Source organism: Eubalaena glacialis, chromosome 1 (genome assembly GCF_028564815.1).
Source record: "Eubalaena glacialis isolate mEubGla1 chromosome 1, mEubGla1.1.hap2.+ XY, whole genome shotgun sequence".
NCBI lineage: Eukaryota > Metazoa > Chordata > Mammalia > Artiodactyla > Balaenidae > Eubalaena > Eubalaena glacialis.
The window spans coordinates 48,054,141-48,076,370 of NC_083716.1; the positions used below are offsets into that span (position 1 = coordinate 48,054,141).

The 22,230-nt window shown below is 36.4% G+C and overlaps 1 protein-coding gene across 6 annotated transcripts in view; it reads left to right on the forward strand.

Moving 5' to 3' along the window:
- The window catches only part of PARG (poly(ADP-ribose) glycohydrolase), a 110,264-nt gene extending 89,305 nt beyond the window's left edge, over positions 1–20,959 (forward strand). For 3 of the 6 annotated variants that reach the window (XM_061196125.1, XM_061196133.1, XM_061196142.1), the window contains 4 exons: positions 1,258–1,366; positions 8,370–8,475; positions 19,041–19,169; positions 19,849–20,959. In XM_061196125.1, the coding sequence (XP_061052108.1) occupies positions 1,258–1,366; positions 8,370–8,475; positions 19,041–19,169; positions 19,849–20,003 (499 nt within the window). In that variant the 3' untranslated portion in view covers positions 20,004–20,959. The remainder of the gene's footprint in view (positions 1–1,257; positions 1,367–8,369; positions 8,476–19,040; positions 19,170–19,848) is intronic. The other 3 variants (XM_061196151.1, XM_061196161.1, XM_061196170.1) reach the window with 2 other exon arrangements.
- Positions 20,960–22,230: the final 1,271 nt, after the last annotated feature.

Below are 22,230 nucleotides of genomic sequence, written 5' to 3' on the forward strand. Positions count from 1 at the left end.
GGAACAACAGAGAAAAGCCAAATGTCTAAACCAAGAAGAAGAAAGGCACAGCTCAGCTGCTAATTGTAAGCAGCCAGTGGAGGTTAACTTCCAAGGTCAAACTAATTAGAGCTTAAAGCCTTTAAACAGCTTATTCAGTTACCCTTACCTTTTTTGTGAGATTAGGTTAAGTGGGGGAAACCTATGCTGGGACAATTTGCCTAATGCCACAAACAGTTGATAGCAGAACCTATGTTGAATATTGCTGCTGCAGTCTCCTAGTTCTCACTGAAATATATTTTTACACTTTGACATTTTTGCTTCCCCACTAAGTTGGTTTACCAGAGGTAAATTTTTACAGAAAATGTGTGTGGCCTATGTATGTGTGTTTCAATGCAAAAGAATGTGGCAGAAAGAATCAGCTATTGCCCGTGTAGCCATACAACCTTATCTTTGTAATATCTCAAGTCTAGTCCCTAGTCTCTTTCCCTTTGTTTTGGTTAAAATATGTGGTTGCAACAATTATCTTTGTGAATGTTTAATTCCTGATAATTATTTACAGACTAACATGAAGGTTTCTGTGGGTATTCTTCAGTGTGAAAAGTTGACTGCCATATCAGTATATGCATGTTTATAAAGAGATGAAATATTTGGAATTTCACATTTCCAGACTCACCATCTCAGCCAGTTTTTCCTGTCTCCATGGGCAAATTGTTATCGTCTGCTTTGATTTCTTTGCCTTTTTAAAAATAGTTTTGCCCAGTCAGCAACTGAGCACAGTAGGTAGAATTTTGTACTGAATTATTACACATTTTTTAACAGAACTTGACTTCTTGGGATTCATTCTTGGACAATAAATGGTGATGTTACAAACTCAATGACTTAGAGCAGTTCTTTCAGAACAAAGGAGGAATGAGCTCTTGTTGAGATACAAACGCCATGTCTTTAGTATTGGAGGAAAACAAAGAACTGAATTCCTTTCGTTTGCCCCCGAAATCTTTTAACCTCGAAGACTCATTGTTAATGATGTGTCTGTTTATATTACGTACTATTTTTTCATTTTACTGTTTAATGCCTGGCAGTCCACAATATGTATGCCTTGGAATTTAAAAATAAAATGGTGTTTTTCTACCCTCCTGATTTGCTGAGATATATACCCACTGGTTTGTTTGTAATGTATTAACCCTGCCAAAGTCTCAGAAACCTGACCCTTGTGAGGGTTTTATTTTGTGAGTACCTTTCCCCATTCCTCATTTCCCCCCATCTGTCCTGCCCCAGGGACGACTGGCAGCGGCGCGGCACTGAAATCGTTGCCATCGATGCCCTTCACTTCAGACGCTACCTCGACCAGTTTGTGCCTGAGAAAATCAGACGCGAGCTTAACAAGGCCAGTAACCTTATTTCTTAGTTCATCTGGCAGCTGTCATCTATTTACTGCCATTTTATTAATGCTGAAATTAATGCTTTCTGGTAATTCTTGCAGTGTCAGTACGTCTGCCCACAGCTCTCCTGATTTAATGGGTCTGTCAGCTTGTACAGGATGTACTTTCCATTTCGTAATTGTTTGATTACTGATGCCAGATAGACTGTTGCTTGATATTAAGCCCCACACATGCATTTATCTCATCAAGTACATTTAGTTGCTTTGGAACATTATCATTGTAAAACCATATAGAAATGAATGAACCCTGAAAGTTTTTATCAAACCTGCCCAGTGACATTTTTCTCTACAAGGTGTGCTTATCAGGATTAAAACAGATAAACCATGAAAGTCGAGTCACTATTGTTCTAGTATAGGTAAGAGTGACATGTAAATTATTTATTTGGTGATTTGACATATTTATGATGGAATCTGTAGTTTTCTGTGCTTAGTTTTGTCTCCTATAGTCATTTTCTTTTTTTTTTCATTGTGTTACAGAAATAGAAAAATGAGCCAGACCTATTGTTAGTTTAAAGTTTTACTACTGTTAATCATAGTAAATAAACTGTCATACAATAGTGTTCTAAGTCTATTCTCTAGATAGATAGGGCCTTACCAAAACAGTTGATGTCTTCTTTAGTTCCTCAAATTACTCTCACAGCCAAGCAGACTGACCCAGTTCTGAAAACCATTGTTTAACTTCCATGAGTAGGATTTGGTCATGAAATTCATTATTAAGATAATGAGGTTGTGGTTTTGCATGACTACCCATGTGCCAATCCCTACACAGACTTCTGGAAATGACAGCAGACTAGGTGTATCATTGCAGGCGGACTGGGACTGCCCTTGGATTGGCATGTGTGGCGTTCAGTATATCATCTTCACATCTTTTCCCTGGGTCTTACCACAGGAATGGCCTCTCTGTGGTGCTCTGCTTATCCCAGCTCAGCCGCCTTGCCTCTCATATTGTTAGTAAAATAACCAAATAATCCAGAAAGACTTTAGTACACTTAAAAGTTAGTAGATATTTCAAATATAATTACATCTATTATCATATTCTAATGTACTCAAGAATCTAATTTACTGTTAAATATGTTTTTTTAATATATAATTTATTAGGTTATTTTAATGTTTGAAGTTCTCAAAGGAATCTCATAAAAGTTTGAAGAGTAAATGCACTATTTTCCAAAGTTCAACTTACACACAGATTCTATTTTTCTTTTAAGTAATTCCTCATAAAAGCTATCCAAAAAGACTATTCTTTGATATATCAACAGATATAATTTCTCTTTTACCTGATATTACTGAGGAATATCTTTTATTATATTAGGTACCTTTTAATTGTGAGCTTGCTTTCACTGTTCTAAACTCTTGCCTTAAAGCAGTTGTCTCCAAGCACATGATGTTTTTATTACATAGCATATCAAGTAGAATAAGAAGATTTATATTTAGCTTTTCATCAGATGTGTATGTGAATTTGTCACATGGTCATTACTACTAGAAGACATATAAGCAGTAGGTATGGGTCCCCCCCACCCCCGCCTGCCCACAATTCATATGTTGAAGCCCTTACCCCAGTAGGTCAGAATGTATAGAGATATGATTAAGTTAAAATGATGCCAGGGAGCGCCCTAATCCAATCTAACTAGTATCCTAATAGAAGAGGAGATTAGGGCATACAAAAAAAAATCAGGGGTGCATGCCCACAGAATAAAGATCCTGTGAGGGCACAGCATGAAGGTGACCATCTGCAAGCCAAGGAGAGAGGTCTCAAATGAAATCAAACATGCTGACACCTTGATCTTGAACTTCTAGTCTCCAAAACTGTGAGAAAATTAATGTCTATTATTTAAGTCACTCAGTCCATGGTATTTTGTTATGGCAGAGAAATACATGAAAAGTTTGGAGAGAAGCATATGAAAAGGAAATGCATTTAACCATTATTGTACATTAACACACATTTAAAGGCTCCCTTTTTTTTAAACATTTTTAAAAATTTATTTATTTATTTACTTATAGCTGCGTTGGGTCTTTGTTGCTGCACGTGGGCTGTCTCTAGTTGCAGCAAGCAGGGGCTACTCTTCGTTGCGGTGCGTGGGCTTCTTGTTGCGGTGGCTTCTCTTGTTGCAGAGCATGGGCTCTAGGCGCATGGGCTTCAGTAGTTGTGGCACATGGGCTCAGTAGTTGTGGCTTGCAGGCTCTAGAGCTCAGGCTCAGTAGTTGTGGCGCACGAGCTTAGTTGCTCCGCAGCATGTGGGATCTTCCCAGACCAGGGCTCGAACCCGTGTCCCCTGCATTGGCAGGCAGATTCTTAACCACTGCGCCACTAGGGAAGTCTTAAAGGTTCCCCTTTTTTTCATGATAACATTTATATTCCCACAAATACTTTCCTGGAGGAGCTAGATCATTCACTTTTAGAAATTATCTATAAATATGATCTTTTTAAAAGATAACCCTGGACATAAATAAATCTTCTCTTTTTAAATTGCCCATGGCTAACTGATCTTCTCTACATTTACTTGGATAGCACTAACCTTCAGTTTCCCATCCTCAAAGACACCAGAAATTTTAAAGATGTGAAGCCTTGGTATGTGTGAATAGGTTAAGTTAGTTGTAAGTATTACCAACGCTGAAAAACATTTATTTGTACAATATAGAGTCCTTATGAGACATACTTTATAGAAAAAGACTGAGTCTTTAAATAACCTGGCAATAGAAGTTTTATTTCATTCAAGTCAGATTTTTTTTGTTGTTATCACCACATTTGGAAGGGGATTGTTATTAAATCAGAGCTTGATTAACACAACTGATCAATACTTGGCTGCTGATATTTCTAAGAAGCTCAACATTTGATCATTTATAATCTTTTCTTGAAGTCTGTGTTACTTTTCAGGAATATTAGTTCAAAATGTATCATTTTGAATGAGCTTTCCCTTAAGTTTCTCAATGTATAGAATCAGGATAACCATAGAGAAACCTAGTCTAATCTTTGATTTCACACATGAGAAATCTAAGGTCTACATGGTGTTTTCATTTTATATTGCATCTTTTTAAAAAATTTTTATTTATACTTATTTTTTAAAATTTATCTTTGGCTGCGTTGGGTCTTTGTTGCTGCGCGCGGGCTTTTCTGTAGTTGCGGCGAGCGGGGGCTACTCTTTGTTGCGGTGTGCGGGCTTCAGTAGTTGTGGCTCATGGGCTCTAGAGCACAGGCTCAGTAGTTGTGGTGCGTGGGCTTAGTTGCTCCGCGGCATGTGGGATCTTCCCGGACCAGGGTTCGAACCCGTGTCCCCCTGCATTAGCAGGCGGATTCTTAACCACTGTACCACCAGGGAAGTCCCTATATTGCATCTTAGAAAGGCAAAATCAATTTACTAATGTTACAATTATTTTAAAGATAAAAAATCATCTATAATTTTACCTTTCAAATAATTGTTTTCATTTTTGTAGGTCTTTCCACATGAATACTAATTTTCATATAAATGTGTGCAGAAGTTACCTATAATATTGTATTTATCTATTTAATTTATCCATAAATTGTAAGTATTTTTCATACTTTCTAATGATCTTCATGATAATGTTTTTTTAAATAAATTTGATCTTTTTTAATCTATCTATCTATCTATTTTTGGCTGCACCACATGGCATGAGGGATCTTAGTTCCCTGACCAGGGATTGAACCAGTGCCCCTTGCAGGGGAAGCACAGAGTCTTAACCATTGGACTGACAGGGAAATCCCCATAATAATATGTGTAATGGCCATAAAATTGGTTGGATTGATATACTAGGACTTAGCTACTGTTTTTGAACTAATAGGTGGTCCCAAGTTTTTCTCTATTATATATAATGTAGTAAACATCTTTGTACAGTTGTTATTTAATCAAATAAAAGAAATTTACAAAAGAAGAAATTTATAAAATTATTGTTACTGAATCTAAGTATAATTTTAAGACTCTTAATTAATATTATTTTATTCTCTTGCAAAAGATTCTTAAGGAACTTTTTATGTTACGTTTGTTTTTAAGAAATCACAGTATTCTAAAACATCAGAAAATCATTATCAATACCAACTATGTATTAGTTTAAGTTAGACGAGTATGGTAGATTGATTTCATATAAACAACTCTTTTTTAAAAAATTTATTTATTTTTGGCTGCATTGGGTCTTTGTTGCTGCGTGCAGGCTTTCTCTAGTTGCAGAGAGCAGGGGCTACTCTTCGTTGCAGTGCGTGGGCTTCTCATTGTGGTGGCTTCTCTTGTTGTAGAGCACGGGCTCTAGGCACACGGGCTTCAGTTATTGTGGCACGTGGGCCCAGTAGTTGTGGCTCGCGCACTCTAGAGCACAGGCTCAGTAGTTGTTGTGCACAGGCTTAGTTGCTCCACGGCATGTGGGATCTTCCTGGACCGGGGCTCGAACCCGTGTCCCCTGCATTGGCAGGCGGATTCTTAACCACTGCGCCACCAGGGAAGTCATGAACAACTCTTTAGGACAAAAATTGTTAAATTATTAAGTTAGCAAACAGTATAATGTATTTACATTATATAATGTCCTCCCTCCCTCCGCCCCCCCCATCCCACCCAACTAGGCCATCATAGAGAAATGGTTGGTTCAAACAGAATAAAAGAATTTTGTAACAGTAGCCAAGATATGGAAGCAACCCAAGTGCCCTGCCCATCAACAGACAAATGGATAATGTATACAATGAAATATTTCTCAGCCATATAAAAGAATGAAATTCTGCCTTTTACAGCAAAGTGGATGGACCTAGAGAATATTATGCTTGGTGAAATAAGTTAGACAGAGAAAGACAAATACTATATATCACTTACATGTGGAATCTAAAAAATAATACAAACAAATGTATATACAAAACAGGAACAGACTCACAGATATAGAAAACAAACTAGTGGTTACCAAAGGGGAGAGGGAAGGCGGGGAGGGGCATATTAGGGTTATGGGATTAAGAGATACAAACTACTATGTATAAGATAGATAAGCATCAAGGATATATTGTATAGCACAGGGAGTTACAGCCATTATCTTGTAATAACTTTTAATTGAGTATATTCTGTAAAAATACTGAATCACTCTGCTGTACACCTGAAACTAATATAATATTGTAAATCAATTATACTTCAATAAAAAAAGAATTTTGTATTTAATCATCACAGTTATTCTTTATACCTAATTACTGTGTAAGTATTTTATATCATTTAATTTATCTGATTACCTTTTTAAAGTTTTATTTTACTTAATCAAAACACCAAATGCAGGTTAATTTCAGTTTTATAGGTTTTTTTTTGTTATGGTCATTTTTCAAGATAGATTTTTTTTTTAAAGTAAAATTGGTTAGATTTTGCTTCTAATAATCTAAATATTTCAAATTCTCTGTTGTTAGGCTTTCGTTTTACTAAGCTATTTTTGCTCATTAAAGAAAAGTTAGCCCAGATATGTAGAGATAGCAGTGTGAAAGAAACTAAAACCATTCTGATGGTATAAAACAGAGATGACACAAACTGGGAGGCTAAGAAATATTCCTCTTCATCTAGGCATATTTGGAGAATTTGACAGGAACGCAAGTGGCAAAGTTATGTCTATTCTGACAGAAAGTTTGTTCACCCCCTTGTTGGCATAGAGGCAGAGACTGTATCTTTCAAGAACCTACTCAAAAAAATTGATCTCTTTGATAGTTTTGACCTGAAAGAGATTTTCAGATGCTCCATGCATCTGATTATACAGGTAATTTGTGAGTTCTAGTGTAAGCTCTGTACCACAGTGTTGAGTAATCGTCTGGTACCAACTTATAATTAATATCTGTCAGGATTTACAGCCTAGGAGGGGGTGGAAGGAATAGCCTTGTTAATCCACCCAGACAGGTATAAAATACATTTTTATACTCTTGTAGCAGCTTCAGAGAGCAATTTACAGTATTTCTGTGTGTGGGTTTCATAGAAGCATCTTTCTTTATCCTTGGTTTTTCTCTGGGAACATTTGTCACACATCATTCTTTCTATTTTATTTACTATTATACATTAGCTATATTTTAGGCTTTGTTTGGTACTTGAGAAAGCCCAGGGGAGATTTGCTTTGCTATTATTTTAAACCTCTTAATATAGTCTGATAGTTTAAGAAAACTAAGAACCCTTTGGAGGCAGAAAGACCAACTTGTCTGACAGCAAAGAAATAGAAATCAGAAACTCTGGGACCTTAAACTGCAGTCTTCTCATATACAAAATGAGCTGTTCATTTAATTAAAACTTAGACAGCATCCTCAGGATATATTGTACTTTTCTCAGGTTACTGGCAAATTTTAAAATATTCTAGCTTAAAACAGAGCTGTGAAACTAGAGAATCTTGGAGCTGGAAGGGATATTAAAGGTTATCTTGTAACCAGGTATAGGAATCCTTTTTATATATAGTTACTTGCTCATTTTATATATAGTTGTTTAAGCATTTCAGTGGCAGGAAGCACATTTAAAAGCTAATCACAGTTATTAATCTAAGTCCCAATAATTCAGAGAGAGTGGTGAGGAAGCATAATAGTAGTAACTCTTTACCTTAATGAAAAAAATGGTAATCAAAAGTTTTCAAATAAAACAGTGTCTTAAATGCCTTTCTGTCCTTTAGTCCCTTGTGGTTTGTGATTGGGATTTCATTAGTTCTTAAAATATTTCTGATATTTTCCTTCATATTTGTTTGAATTGGAAAAAGAAACTGAGACCTGTAATGGTTTAAGGGCTTTGATTTGCCCAGCATCAAAGCAAATAAATAATAGAACTGATCATTTCTTACTCTCTTCCTTGTGTAATCCCAGGATTTTCTCTTTTTCCCCTCTACTTTGGCCCCTAGGAAAAAAAGAGGAGAGAGAGATAACATAAGCTTGATAATGGATACTGATCCTAGTACATCAGTCAGAAATACTGTTAGTGTCTAGTCATTCACGTGCTTTGATATTTCTTTCATCCTGCAGGCTTACTGTGGATTTCTTCGTCCTGGAGTTTCTTCAGAGAATCTTTCTGCAGTGGCCACAGGAAACTGGGGCTGTGGTGCCTTTGGTGGCGATGCTAGATTAAAAGGTAAGTGAATCAGTTGTTATAAGAAGGATAATAGTATTTTGACTAAGGAGAAGAGTTAGTCCTTCAAACCGGATTTCTAACCACAAACCACAAAGATCTAAAAGAAGAGAAAAAGAATATTTGACACCATCCTTTTTTTTCTTATTGTATATGAAGGAATCCGTATTTTTATTTACTATTTACCTGCAGAGGTCACTTACCTCTTTGATCTATAAGACACAGTATTTAGTTGAATAAAGAGAGGGAAGAGGCAAAAAGTACTATGAAGTTTCAAACCAAAGCACCCATTCAAGCACGTTCCTTTACAGAAGTGATTTTTTATGGACAGAGCTATTTGATGACTGACTCGTTCATTCACCAAACTTACGGCATTCTGCCACTCTCTAGGCACTGTGGTAGGCTCTGAGAATACAAAGGTGAATAAGATGTAGTCCCTGCTTTGGAATTCACAGTCTAGCATATGAGAGAGAGGCATAGACAAATGCAGCACATAGTAATGAGTGCTTTAATAGAGGTACACAATGTGTGGGGAGACATAGCTTGGGAGAGCTGCATGAATGGCACAGATAAGGAGGCATTTGGGTACTCAAGAAGGATAAACATTTCTTGCCCTTTATTGTTTATAGTAGAAAAATCACAAACCTATCAACAAAGCTATTGCTCATTTACCATATTATGACGTTTGCTTTCCTCTCAGGAGTGTCAGTTATAGAGAATAGTATTATATTACTACTTAGGATGGTTACTATTCTTTGTCAGCCCAGCTGGTGACATGAGCTGGGTGTGCTACAGTACAGTCTTGACACTAACTCCCTGGAGTTAGTACAGACCCTCAGGTTAAGGGCACCCATCCTCCACAAGACTGCCCCTACTGCAGACTCTAGCTGCAAGTCTCGGGGGGTGGGGTGTCCCCCCGCCCACCTGCACCTCTTATCAGCTGGCTGCCAGTCTTGGGAGTTTTCCACAACCAACCCCTCTAAGGTTTGATAATTCATTAGAATGACTCACAGAACCCAGGAAGGTGCTATTATAATTTTATTACAAAGGATACTCACAGGGTTTATGTATTTCAGCCTGTTGAGTTGTTGTCACATGGAGTTATGTTTTATGTGTTTACACTTCTGTGGCATGCTTAGAAAAACCTTCTCTATTCCTTTATTCTAAAGGCTGTCACCCATATTTTCTTCATATTCAAAAACAAAAACCGCATGTTGTCAGTTTTGGTGTTTTGAATGTCTATAGAAGAAGGAATTTCTGGGTTTTATTTTACGAAATTCTTTATCATCCTGAATTTGTTTGAGGAAACCTGTTTTTCACTCTGGGCTTATTGATCTTATGACAGACACTTTTTTCTGTTTTTCTCTTAAGTAAAATAAATGAGTAGATTCATATCATCAATCCAGAAACCAGGTCTGCCATAAGCCTTGGTCATTTGTGATGGACAATTTGGGAAGCTTTATAAATGTGTTCATTTTGTTTCTTTTCTTCATGGCATAAAAGCCTTTCTCTCAGACTGCGGCTTTGCTTGCTCTGGTGACTATTAAGGGTAGTATTCCAAGATTCTCATTGTGTAATTTTCTCAATTACCGAGATTATTTTTCTGTTGTGAGCATATATTGTTTTGTTGTTTTTTTCCAGCTTTACTGAAATATAATTGACATACAGAACTATATAATTTTAAGGTGTACAACAATGATTTGACTTACATATATCATGAAATGAATATCAAGTAGGTTTAGTGAACATCTATCATCTCATATAGATACAACATTAAAGAAGTAGAAAAAAACTGTTTTCCTTGTGATGAGAATTCTCAGGCTTTACTCCCTTAGCAACTTTCATTTATAATGTACAGCAGTGTTAATTATCTTTATCATGTTGTACATTACATTCCTAGTACTTATTTATCCTATAACTGGAGGTTTATACCTTTTGACTACCTTCATCTAATTCCCTTTCCCCCAACCTCCTGCCTCTGGTAGCCAGAAATCTGATCATATTTTCCTATGAGTTTGTTTGTTTTTGAAGTATAATTGACCTGCTTACACTACATTAGCTCCTGGTATACAACATAGTGATTCTATATTTCTGTATATTTCAAAATGATCTCCATGATAAGTCTAGTTGTCTTCTGTCACCATGCAAAGATCTTATGTAATTACTGACTGTATTCCCTACACTGTACATTTCATACCCATGACTCATTTATTTTACAACTGGAAGTTTATACCTCTTCCCCCTCACCTATTTCTCTCCTCCTCCCTACCCCCTCCCTTCTGGCTGCCACCTGTTTGTTCTCTGTATCTGTTACTCCGTTTCATTTTGGTTATGTTTGTTCATTTATTTCGTTTTGTTTTTAGATTGCACCCATAAGTGAAATCATACAGTATTTGTCTTTCTATTCCACTTAGCATAATACCCTCTAGGTCCACCCATGTTGTTGCAAATGGCAAGATTTCATTCTTTTTTATGGCCAAGTAGTATTTCATTGTATATATACACCACATCTTTATCCATTTATCTATTGATGGGCACTTAGATTGCTTCCATATCTTGCTATTGTAAATAATGCTGCAATGAACATAGGGGTACATATATCTTTTCTAATTAGTGTTTTCATTTTCTTCAGATAAATACCCAGAAGTGGAATTGCTGGATTGTATGGTAGTTCTAGTTTTAATTTTTTGAGGAACCTTCATACTATATTCCATATATATTCTCATCAGCAGTACACGAAGGTTCCCTTTTCTCCACATCCTCACCAACACTTATTTGTTGTCTTTTGATAATAGCCATTCTGAAAGGTGTGAGGTGCAATTTCATTGTGGTTTTTGACTTGCATTTCCCTGATGATTAGTGATGTTGAGCATATTTTCATGTGCCTCTTGGCCATCTGTATGTCTTCTTTGGAAAAATGTCTGTCTAGGTCCTCTGGCTAGTTTTTAATCTGGTTGTTTGTTTTTTTGGCGTTGAGATGTATGAGTTCTTTGTATATTTTGGATATTAACCCCTTTCTGGATATATCATTTGCAAATATCTTGTCCCATTCAGTAGGTGGCCCTTTTCGTTTTGTTGGTTTCCTTCACTGTGCAAAAGCTTTTTTGTTTGCTGCAGTCCCATTTGTTGATTTTTGCTTCTGTTTTCATTGTCTCAGGAGACATATCCAAAAAATATTGCTAAGACTTATGTCAAAGAGCATACTGCCTATGTTTTTTTCTAGAAGTTTCGTGGTTTTAGGTGTTACTTTTAATCCATTTTGAATTTATTTTTGTATATGGCATGTGAAAGTGGTCCAGTTTAATTCTTTTGCATGTAGCTGTCCAGTTTTCCCAACATCATTTATTGAAGAGGCTGTCTTTTCCCCATTGTGTATTCTTGCCTCCTTTGTTATAGATTAATTGCCCATATAAATATGGGTTCATTTCTGGGCTCTCTATTCAGTTCCATTGATCTGTGTGTGTGTGTTTTTGTTCCAGTACCATGCTGTATTGACTACTGTAGCTTTGTAGTAGATTTGAAATCAGGGAGTGTGATTTGTCCAGCTTTGTTATTCTTTGTCAAAAATTGCTTTGGCTATTCAGGGTCTTCTGTGTTTCCATACAAATTTTAGAATTATTTTATTTCTGTGAAAAATGCCATTGATATTTTGATAGAGATTGCATCAAATCTGTTACTGTTTTTGTAATTTTTAAAAATCTTATTAAAAATGTTCTCAACAACATGGATGACCTTGAAAGAATGATGCTAAGTGAGATAGACAGATACCATATGATCTCACTTATATGTGGAACCTTAAAAAAAAAAAGAGCTCATAGATACACAGAACAGATCAGTGGTTACCAGAGGTATAGGATGGAGAGTGCGCAAAATGGGTGAAAGTGGTCAAAAGGTACAGACTTCCAGTTATAAAATGAATAAATCGTGGGGATGTAATGTACAGCATGGTGACTATAGTTAATAATACTGTATTGTATATTTGAAAGTTGCTAAGAGAGTAAATCTTGCAAGTTCTCATCACAAAAAAATATGTAGCTATGTGTGGTGGTGGATGTTAACTAGATTTATTGTGGTGATCATTTTGCAATATATACAAATATCTAATCATTATGTTGTACACCTGAAATGAATATAATGCTATATGTCAATTATATTCCGATTGTGTAAAAAAAAAAAAGAGTCAGCCGTCGGAACTATATAAACCCCTCTTTTATAAGCCCACTTTCTCATTAGCCACATAGCAGACATGAGCAAGGGAGCATTTAAATCCTAGATTAATTTCCAAGAGAAGAGAGCATTAAGAAAGAGATGTTCGCTGATGAACCAACATTAGGGAGGCAGAGCGGGTGCACAGAGAAGAATCAGAAGCTATGGTCCAGTTCAAAGTATTGATAGATTAAATAAAGTTGGTAAACAAAAACCCTTTGAGAGCAGATAAAGACAGGGCCAATATTAACTTCTCTGAACTGGCCATCTTTATCTGTCCCTAGGTCTTAGTAATGTTTCATGAAGACTCATCTGAACCATCAGATGCTATCCCTACCCTATAAGAAAGAAGGGAGGAAGGATAGTTAAAACAAGCAAACAAAAAACTTCATGGAGGGAGAACATGGGCATGTATAAACCCTTAAACTTACATTTCTTTTATTAGAAATAAGGCTAAATATTTTTTTAACATGCTTGTTGCCTAACTGTGCATGAGTTTTTCAATTTGTAACAATTTAATTTTGAACGGCTTTCATTGTACATTATGCTAACAACTAGTAAGAGAATATTTTTCATATATTCATTCATTCAACAGACATTGATTAACAGCTTTCTGCCCCAGGCAGCCAATGGCCCTGTGAGCCAGAGGGTAGGAAAGAAGGGACATACGGAAGAGGGGCTTGATGCCTGTCCTCCAGCAGCAGCCAGTTACCTCCTGCAGGCTTGTGGAACCAAAGGGGCTCTCTCTGTCCTCCTGCCTGGCCCCTCATCTTTCTGAGGACCCTCTGGAGGCCTGTGGAAAAGAGCTTTTGAGTGAATGTGAATTCTCCTTTCTGGGGCTCATAGCTATTCCAAAGTGACACTACCGCCACCTCCAGTTCACACTTGGCTTTCAAATTTTTACTCTCACCCATTTCTATGGTAGCTGCCTCTTTCTCCTGTGTTCTTTCAAGATAATAGTTCATGTGTTTTGTCTCTTCTTGGTAGAGCTTGTTGTACTTTGGTTGCCCTGAAAACTCAGCTCTCTGGTAGACTCAGGAAGTTATAATTCTGTAGATTATTTGGCCTTTTCTCATTGTTAGAGTAGAAGCACTGTTTTTTGCTTTTTCTGTTTGTTTTTTGCAGCATTATTTATCCCATCTCAGTAGAGACTGTTGAGTGGGCTCCTGCTCCCTAAGTGTACCACCAGGCACCCATGAGATTTTTAGGAGATAACTTGAAACCATTTCTAAATGGTTTTTAAAGCAAATTATGTTTGTTTCATCTCTTATTTCTAATTTTATTGCATTGTAATCAAAGAATATAGATAATATTATCTCTACTTTTTAGAGTTTTTTGAGCTTTTACTTGTGGCCTAACATAATTAATTGTTGTATATATTATGTTGGCACTTGAAAAGGTGTCTCTGAAGGGTATAGAATTTATACTTTGTCTGTTAGATTCTATACCTATTAGATCAGACCCTGTATTTTTCTAGTTTTGTCTGCCTGCTTTCTGAAGGAATCAAGTGGCGCTCTAAAGTTCTTTCTATTGTGTTTTTGTCAGTTTCTCATTGCACATCCTCAGTGTTTGTTTTTTGTACCTCTCCATACTGTGTTATCTGACTTGTGAAAGATTATGCCATTGCTAATTTACCATAATTTGAAGTTATCTTGATGCAGTCCTGTGCATTTTCTTTTCTATCCCCATTCCCTACCTTCACTACCTAAAAGTGACTTGCAAATAAAATAAGCTTAATGAATTTCTATTTGACAAATAGAAATTTCAGCTCCACCACTTTCTGGCTCTGTGACCTTAGACGGGTTAATTAATCTTTTGGTGCCTTTATTTCCTGATTTTCAAAATGGAAATAATACTAACATTTATTCAGTTTTTGTAAGGATTAAGTGAGTTAATCCTTGTGAATCTTGAGTTTGTCCTTTAAAAAAAGCTGCTAGAACGTTCAGCATGCTGCAGTATAGAGCTCAGTGTTAGCAGTTGTTACTAACGTTACATGCTAATGGCCTCAGACCATACCTGTGGTATGAAGTATCCATGGTTTTACTCATTTTTTGTTTGGTTCATTTGTTATAAGAGGACACTGTGAATTGTTTTTTGACATTATTCATATTTATTTGAAGAATTTTCACAGCTTAACATTGATGCCAAGAAGAAAATTAAAACCAAGCTCCCTGCAGGTTAATATAAGTGATTATTTTGGCACCTAGTTGTGCTTGAAGTTAGAATTTGATGGTTTTATATCATACTTGGAGCCAGTCCATACATCCTATTAGATTTGTGATTTATTCTCATCTAACTTGTGATACAGGAGAGTTCACCTAAATTGTGAGACATAATTGTCTAGATTTGCAAAGATCTTGGGGATGGAGTGAGGTCTGAAGACAGTTCTGTTTAAAATGATCTTTTGTTAGTGATTACTGATGTATTTAAGGTCAAGATTAATTTAAATTTCTGAAAATTTCCTTTGTGTATTTATAGTCTAATATCCAATGCAAGGAGAAAAATTATAACAGATTATGGAATTATACTCTGAAAGAGTCTTCAGGGATCATCTGATTCAACTTCTTCATTGCACAGATGGGGAAAATGCACAGATGCAGGCAAGAGAGTTAAGTGACTTGGCCAAAGCCATAGAGCTTAGATAGCTAGCAGAAGGGCAAGGCCTGAGCTCAGGTCTTCAGTCTCCAGTTCCAGCTTTTATTACCATGTGTACCCAAACAGAAATGGATGTGAAATCAAGAATGTAATGTGAACTGGTTCTCTTATTAGGATCCAGCCTCTTTTTGGTAGATCTGTCAAGCTTAGCTCCAGGAGCCTATCCACAGGGACAAAATGGCCTGTGAAGCATTTAAAACATAAACTCTATAGGGAGATACATTTTAAACGTTTTTATTAATATTTTATTTCATAAATGGCAAATGACCAGTGATCTAGTATTTCTGTATGTAAGGAGGAAGTAGGACTAAAAGGACTTTTCTTTGGGTCTCTCTCTCCTCTCTGTCTCTTAAATAGGAAATACTTAAAGCCAAATTTCATTCAAACCAAAAGATAAAAAAATGATACCTCTTGGTAGAAGAAGATGACGATTCATTGGTTTCCCTTTTTATATGTAGTTTAGGTTAATTAGGAACCTTTTTAAATTGAGTGCACTGAAGCTTTAATGTATGTATAAGTTGGTTGAGCGGTTTTAATTAAAACGTATCTCTATTTTGAGATAATTACTTTCAACACTTCAAGATTAATGAGGCCTAGTCATGGTACCTCACATGTTGGGGATACTCAGTAAATATTAGTTTGGAAATTAGGAAATACTTTGGTATTTTAGAATCTCACATGTATTCTAATGTCGTAGATTGTTTCCCAAATTTGGGGATACTCAGCTATATCAAATTTACTAGTTCATCTTAAAAATATTTTTCCTTCCTACATAACTTTTAAAACTTTTTATTTGAAAATAATTTCAAACTTACAAAAAGTTACAAAAAGTTAAACAACTCTGTGTATGTTTATGTACATATATGCTTGTGTATTATATACAATTTTTTTCTGAACGATTTGAGCTTAAGTTACATACATTATACCCCCTTTCCTAAATACTTCAGTGTGTTTTCCCTATTCTCTTATATAAACACATTACAGTTATAAATTCATAAATGTACATTGATATAATATTTTTATCTTCTCATCTATGTTGCAGTTTTATAAGGTGCCCTAATCAAACCCGCTGTAGCCATTTTGCCCTCCAATACAGGGTCCAGGGTCAGGTATTGCATTTAGTTAATGTTTTTGAGCCTCCTTTTGAATCTGGAGTATTTCCACAGCCTTTCTTTGTCTTTCTTTTATGACATTGACATGTTTGAAGAATACAACATTCCTTGAGTTTATCTGCTGTTTCCTCATAATTAGGGTTATATCTTGATCAGAGCAGTACGTAGGTGATAGTGTCTGGAGGCACTTAGTAGTCATCTGACCCCATTAGTGATGTTAATTTTGATCACCCAGTCAAGGTGTTACCTGATTTTTCCACTGTTGCAGAGTTTTTTTGCTCTCTTGTAGTTAATAAGTAGTCTGTAGGAAGACACTTTGAGACAAAATTTCCCTTAGGTTTAGCATCCTTTATTGATCTTTGCCTGATCCAGTCTTTACCGTGATGGTTGCAAAAAGAGGATTATCTCATTCTAGCACTCCCTCCCGACTTAACCAGTTAGTCTTTGGCTTTCTCCTGTGAGTAAAAGCCCTTCTTTCTCTCTATTTATTATATATTATCATTGTGAACTCAGGAATTTATATTTTTTCAGTGATTTGTAATTTATTACTGTACATAATATTTTGGTGCTTAGCTTGTCCAGATTTGGCTTAGTAGGAGCTCCTTCAAACTGGCTCCTATATCCTTGTGACAAGCAATCCATCAGTCTTCCCGTTTTTGAGCACTTCTTCACTTTCTGGTATAATAAAACATTCTGGGTTCATCTTGTACCTGTCCTGTCCTAACCATGGAATCAGGTATTCCCAGAGGAATACAGCTCCGTTTAGGTGGAATGGTATTAGAGACCAAGATCTGGGCACTAGATGTGCTCATTGCTACTAAGATGTCTTCTTTTTGGCCCTTTCAGTGGACAAAACTAAGAAATGCACATACACACACGCACACACACACTCTCTCTCTCTCTCTCACTCACACACACACACACACACAAATGTACATATTTTAGAAGTCATGAGTACATACCAGTGCCTTCCATTTCAATCTGTCAATCACCACAGAGTTCTTTTTTGTCTTTTCCCATTCCGTGTTTGTTTGTTCCCTCTTCCATACTGAGAACTACAGCTCCCAGCAACATCAACAAATTAACTCATTTGTTCAATCCTGAAATATATTTTAAAGTAGTTTCAGAATTGCTTCACCTGTACTACTATGGTAAGCAAATCTAGTAAAAAGAGTCCGGGAATTGTTTGCAATTCTTTCCTCCTTGCCCAAGACTGAAGGCATATTAGTCAAATATTGTGTTCATAAGTTACTTGGATTAGTTCTTACTTTCATCCTTTCCTTTTTCCTTTCCCTGTAGTGCTATTCTTTTGAAATAAAATTAGGCTCATTTGTTTTAGTTTGCTTTCAGTTATAGGTTCCTCCCCATTCCCATTCTTATTGTTTTAATTTTGTTTTGAATATGTAGAATATTAACATGCTCTCAAAAATCAAAACTATATTTATCCTCCATAGTGTTTTAGTTTGATTCCCACCTCCCCTTTTATGAAGGAAAAGATATGTTACTAGCAAAAGGGCATTTATTGTACCTTTGTTCATTTTTGTTATTCAAAGTAAATTTTGTCGGGCTTCCCTGGCGCAGTGGTTAAGAATCTGCCTGCCAATGCAGGGGACACGGGTTGGAGCCTGGGTCCAGAAAGATCCCACATGCCGTGGAGCAACTAAGCCCATGCGCCACAACTACTGAGCCCGCACGCCTAGAGCCCGTGCTCCACAAGAGAAGCCACCTCAGTGAGAAGCCTGCACATCGCAACAAAGAGTAGCGCCCGCTCTCTGCAACTAGAGAAAAGCCCACACGTAGCGACGAAGACCCAATGCAGCCAAAAATACATAAAATAAATAAATTTATTTTTAAAAAAAATTAAAAAAATAAATTTTGTCTATTGAGATTAAGATTATAAAGGAATTTAACTTTTGGAAATATACTCCAGGCTGAGTGATTTGTAACTGACTTGTGGGGACAGTGGTTCTCAATGATTTTCCTATTCCAGTACACCAGAGTTACTGTCCAGTGTTTCCAGTAACATTCACTCCATGCTGTAGTGATTGGGTGGAGGTGGGAGTGCAGGAGGGATACGGGTGTCTTCTCTAACCCATTTTTGAGAATGCTTGCTTGCTGTAGGGTTAATGAGAACAGTAGAACCTCCCAAGTATATTGGTCACGGAAAATCACAGAGACTCCTTTGACAGAAAAGAAACAATGACTGTGTATAAGATAAAATAATTAAATCAAGCAAGCAAACACAAAAATTTTAGTTCCAGATTAATGTAAGTGAAAAAAAAAAAAATACCACTTCAGTGCCTTAACTGTGCTGCCTCAGATGCACCTTCCTTTGTTTTCCCACAAAGGTGCTTACTTACGTGGGAATTCTGTGGCTTGATGATATTCTCAGCAGCATGTCTGGAAAGTCACACAACTAGATGATTTATATTCATCCTGTATTTGCCATTGCTAATAACGTGTATATTAGGTTTATAAATCTTTAATCCAGGATAAAGCTATGACACAGCAGCTATAATTTACCTGGTTGAAAGAACAGAAGGTATCTTGATGTGAAGTGTCATAATATAGTTGTGTTTCTTCTCTTTGCTACAGCCTTAATACAGATACTGGCAGCTGCTGTAGCTGAGCGAGATGTGGTTTATTTCACCTTTGGGGACTCAGAATTGATGAGAGACATTTACAGCATGCACACGTTCCTTACTGAAAGGAAACTGACTGTTGGTAAGTAGGGGATAGTCTTGACACTTGGTATCTAGATGGATTGTACACCATCCAGGAGGAGCACTTGCTAAATCTGGATAGATCATAGTGGATAAGAAAAAATGGAAGTGTGACTTTGATGGGGGGACAAGGAGAATCTTTTTTTCTGGCAAACTTTCATCCTCAATCTTGAATGAGTATGTCAGCTTATTAATTTAGGCCGAGAAGTTGGAGTTAGTGTCCATTTTATACTTTTGTGTGTATAGAAAACTGAAAGAGGGAAGGTATTGGCGGGTAAGTTAAAACCTAAGCGGCCTCACTCTGAGTCATGTTTATCAGACATGCCAGCATCCTCCATCTACTATTTCAGCTGGACCTGAAAGGCCTTGCTATCATGGGAGCTAAATGTAAAATTAGAGTTCCCACGAACTCCCAAAACCATGCATGGATGATGTACCATGTATAGCCTGCTGTAATTATGAGCTAATAAGTAGTTTCTTTAAGGTATTCTAAAAAATTTTAACTTTATATCAGGAAAGCCTTCCAGGCTTTTTTTTAAAATAAAGCCTTCGTGCTCTATTTTCAAAAGCCAAATGTGAGCATATATTATTTAGATTAAGATAAAACTGAAGTGTTCTGTAGTAGTTTTATCCATCTACATACCTTAATGTGCAAATTGGTCTGGCTTTCTACTCTTCAGGAGAAGTATATAAGCTGTTGCTACGATATTACAATGAAGAATGTAGAAACTGTTCCACCCCTGGACCAGACATCAAGCTTTATCCATTCATATACCATGCTGTTGAGTCTTGTGCGGAGACCACCAACCAGCCAGGACAAAGGACTGGGGCCTGAGGATCCAAGTGACTAGAACCTCCTTCCACCTCTCATGAGAAACATCCTTTCTGAATTGTCAGGTGTAACATATGAACTGACTTAATATAAATGTGTATATAATCCACATTTGTAGGCAAGGATGCAGTCCCTTCCACAAACATAGACATATTTTGTTTCCATTTTTTTCTATTTCAGTCTTCATTCTTTGATTTTTCTTTCTTTTGCCCATCAGATTTCTTGTGAAATTTCATGAAAGTTTGTGCTCAGCCTGTCAGGTCTCTTTTTTGATGCCTGTATATTATACAAATTGCCTCTGCAGCTAGCAGATGCCAGGGAAGAAGGTGAAATCCTAGAATCTGTTTAACTAACTGGGTCTGCTAAAGATCTCCCTGTGAGCCTTTCACCCCCTACTCTTGTTATGATTGCATTGTTGGAGTTTTTGATTTTTGAAAATTAAGAGTTGGGGTTTTTTTTCATACATGTTACATAATGCAGATCCCCTAGGTTAAAAGTTTTGTATTTAAGGCAGAATAATTTCCAGAAAGTTATTTAGCGACATCACCTTTGTCTGTAATGGTTTGTCTGTCCTTTTTCCCCGATCAATTTTTATTGATACTGTTTTTGGAAACTGACCGAAATGGAAGGAAATGTAGAATAAAAGAAAGAGAGTTTCCCAAATGGTGTTTAAAAAACAAACAGATTCAAGAGACTTGAAGGATCTTTTGTTTCTTGGGTTGTTTTTTTTTTTTTTCTTTCTTTTTGAATTAGGATTATTGTTTGTTTCTTGGTGCTTGAGGCATATTCATATAACCAAAGTTAAGAAACTGGGAACTTCATGGTGATCTGTACATAGTGAAGTTTCTCTGGTACTCAAAGGTTATATAGTTAATAAATTTTCATTAACAAATCATTTGTCAAACTCCCATATCATCTATATTTCATATATATAAAAAAACATATGTTCTTTAAGTGTGTCTACCTGCAAGCACATAAAATCTAAATAAAACTGGAACTGTGGAAATGATTAGGTTTAGGCTTTATTAGGGGCTCTGTTTAAAATCCTGTATTTACAATTGTGTCCATTTAAAATGGGCAACAAACAAATAATAATGTCTCTCAAGTTAAAGCCAATGTCAATTCTGTGTTAACTGAGAGTAGAGTTTAATCACAAAAGCACTTATTTATATTTCTAAAGTAATTCTAAACCATACTGTTGAAGTTCTAGTTTACAGTCAACTGTCAGGGAAAGCTATTGGTGGTCAAATCCTATTAATAAGGAGTTTAAGTAGATGGTCCAAACACCTGGTATCAATATTGGCAGGGAAAAAATGGGGCCTTGGCCAGCATCTGTAACTCTTTTTGTTTATATAGAGATTGAGAGGTTAGTGGAATTTGGCACCTGAAGGCAGCCACTTGTCACTGACGAAGTTTTTTAAGATTCTTCATCATCTCTGAGTCCAAGGTGTCTGGCTTTATTTCTACTGGTACTAAAGTCTTCTCTTTCCTTTCCAACCCATTCCATGCTTTGGTTAAGCATTCATGGTATATTTCATTTCTCTTTATCTCTCTCTATATTCTTTCCCTCTTATCTAGCCCTAAGACTAAGTAAACAGTTCTTTAAAATGTTGCATGAACAGTTTAGGAGGTTCATGTGGTAGAGAAATCATTGAGTCCAGGTAAGAAGACCACCCCCAGCCTAATATTACAGAATATAGAATCTAAGACTCAGCTCTTAGTACTGAACAGGTTGGTGACCAGGCCATCTTCCTGACTGCCTTTCTTCTATTGAGGGGTTTTCAAGAATAAAAACCTGCCTACTTCTTTGCCCCAGTACGTTCGTGAATTGGGACGGTTTAATCATGTGGAATGCATAGAGAGAACTAATGTCCGTTTTTTGAGGTGGGGAGGGTGGTGGAGAGAACATGAGTACTTTGTTCCTAAAGGCCCTCTGTAAAAAGAGGGACAAAATCAGACATCAAACTAACATTTGTATCTATTTTAAGACATTTAACAGCACCTTTTTGTTCTCTTTCATTTACAGTTTCTTTTATTACATGTTGTTTACCCTTCCCTTCTTTAATCTACTGAGGCATGAAAGGATATATTCAGTTTAGAATTCTTAGGTTTTTAATATAACTCACTTGCTTTTCACTTTCTGTCTAGCTCACTCAAATGTACAATAACAGTTTAAGGAAACAATGTGGAGTAATGGAAAGGGCATGAGATTTAAAATCAGACCAGCTGG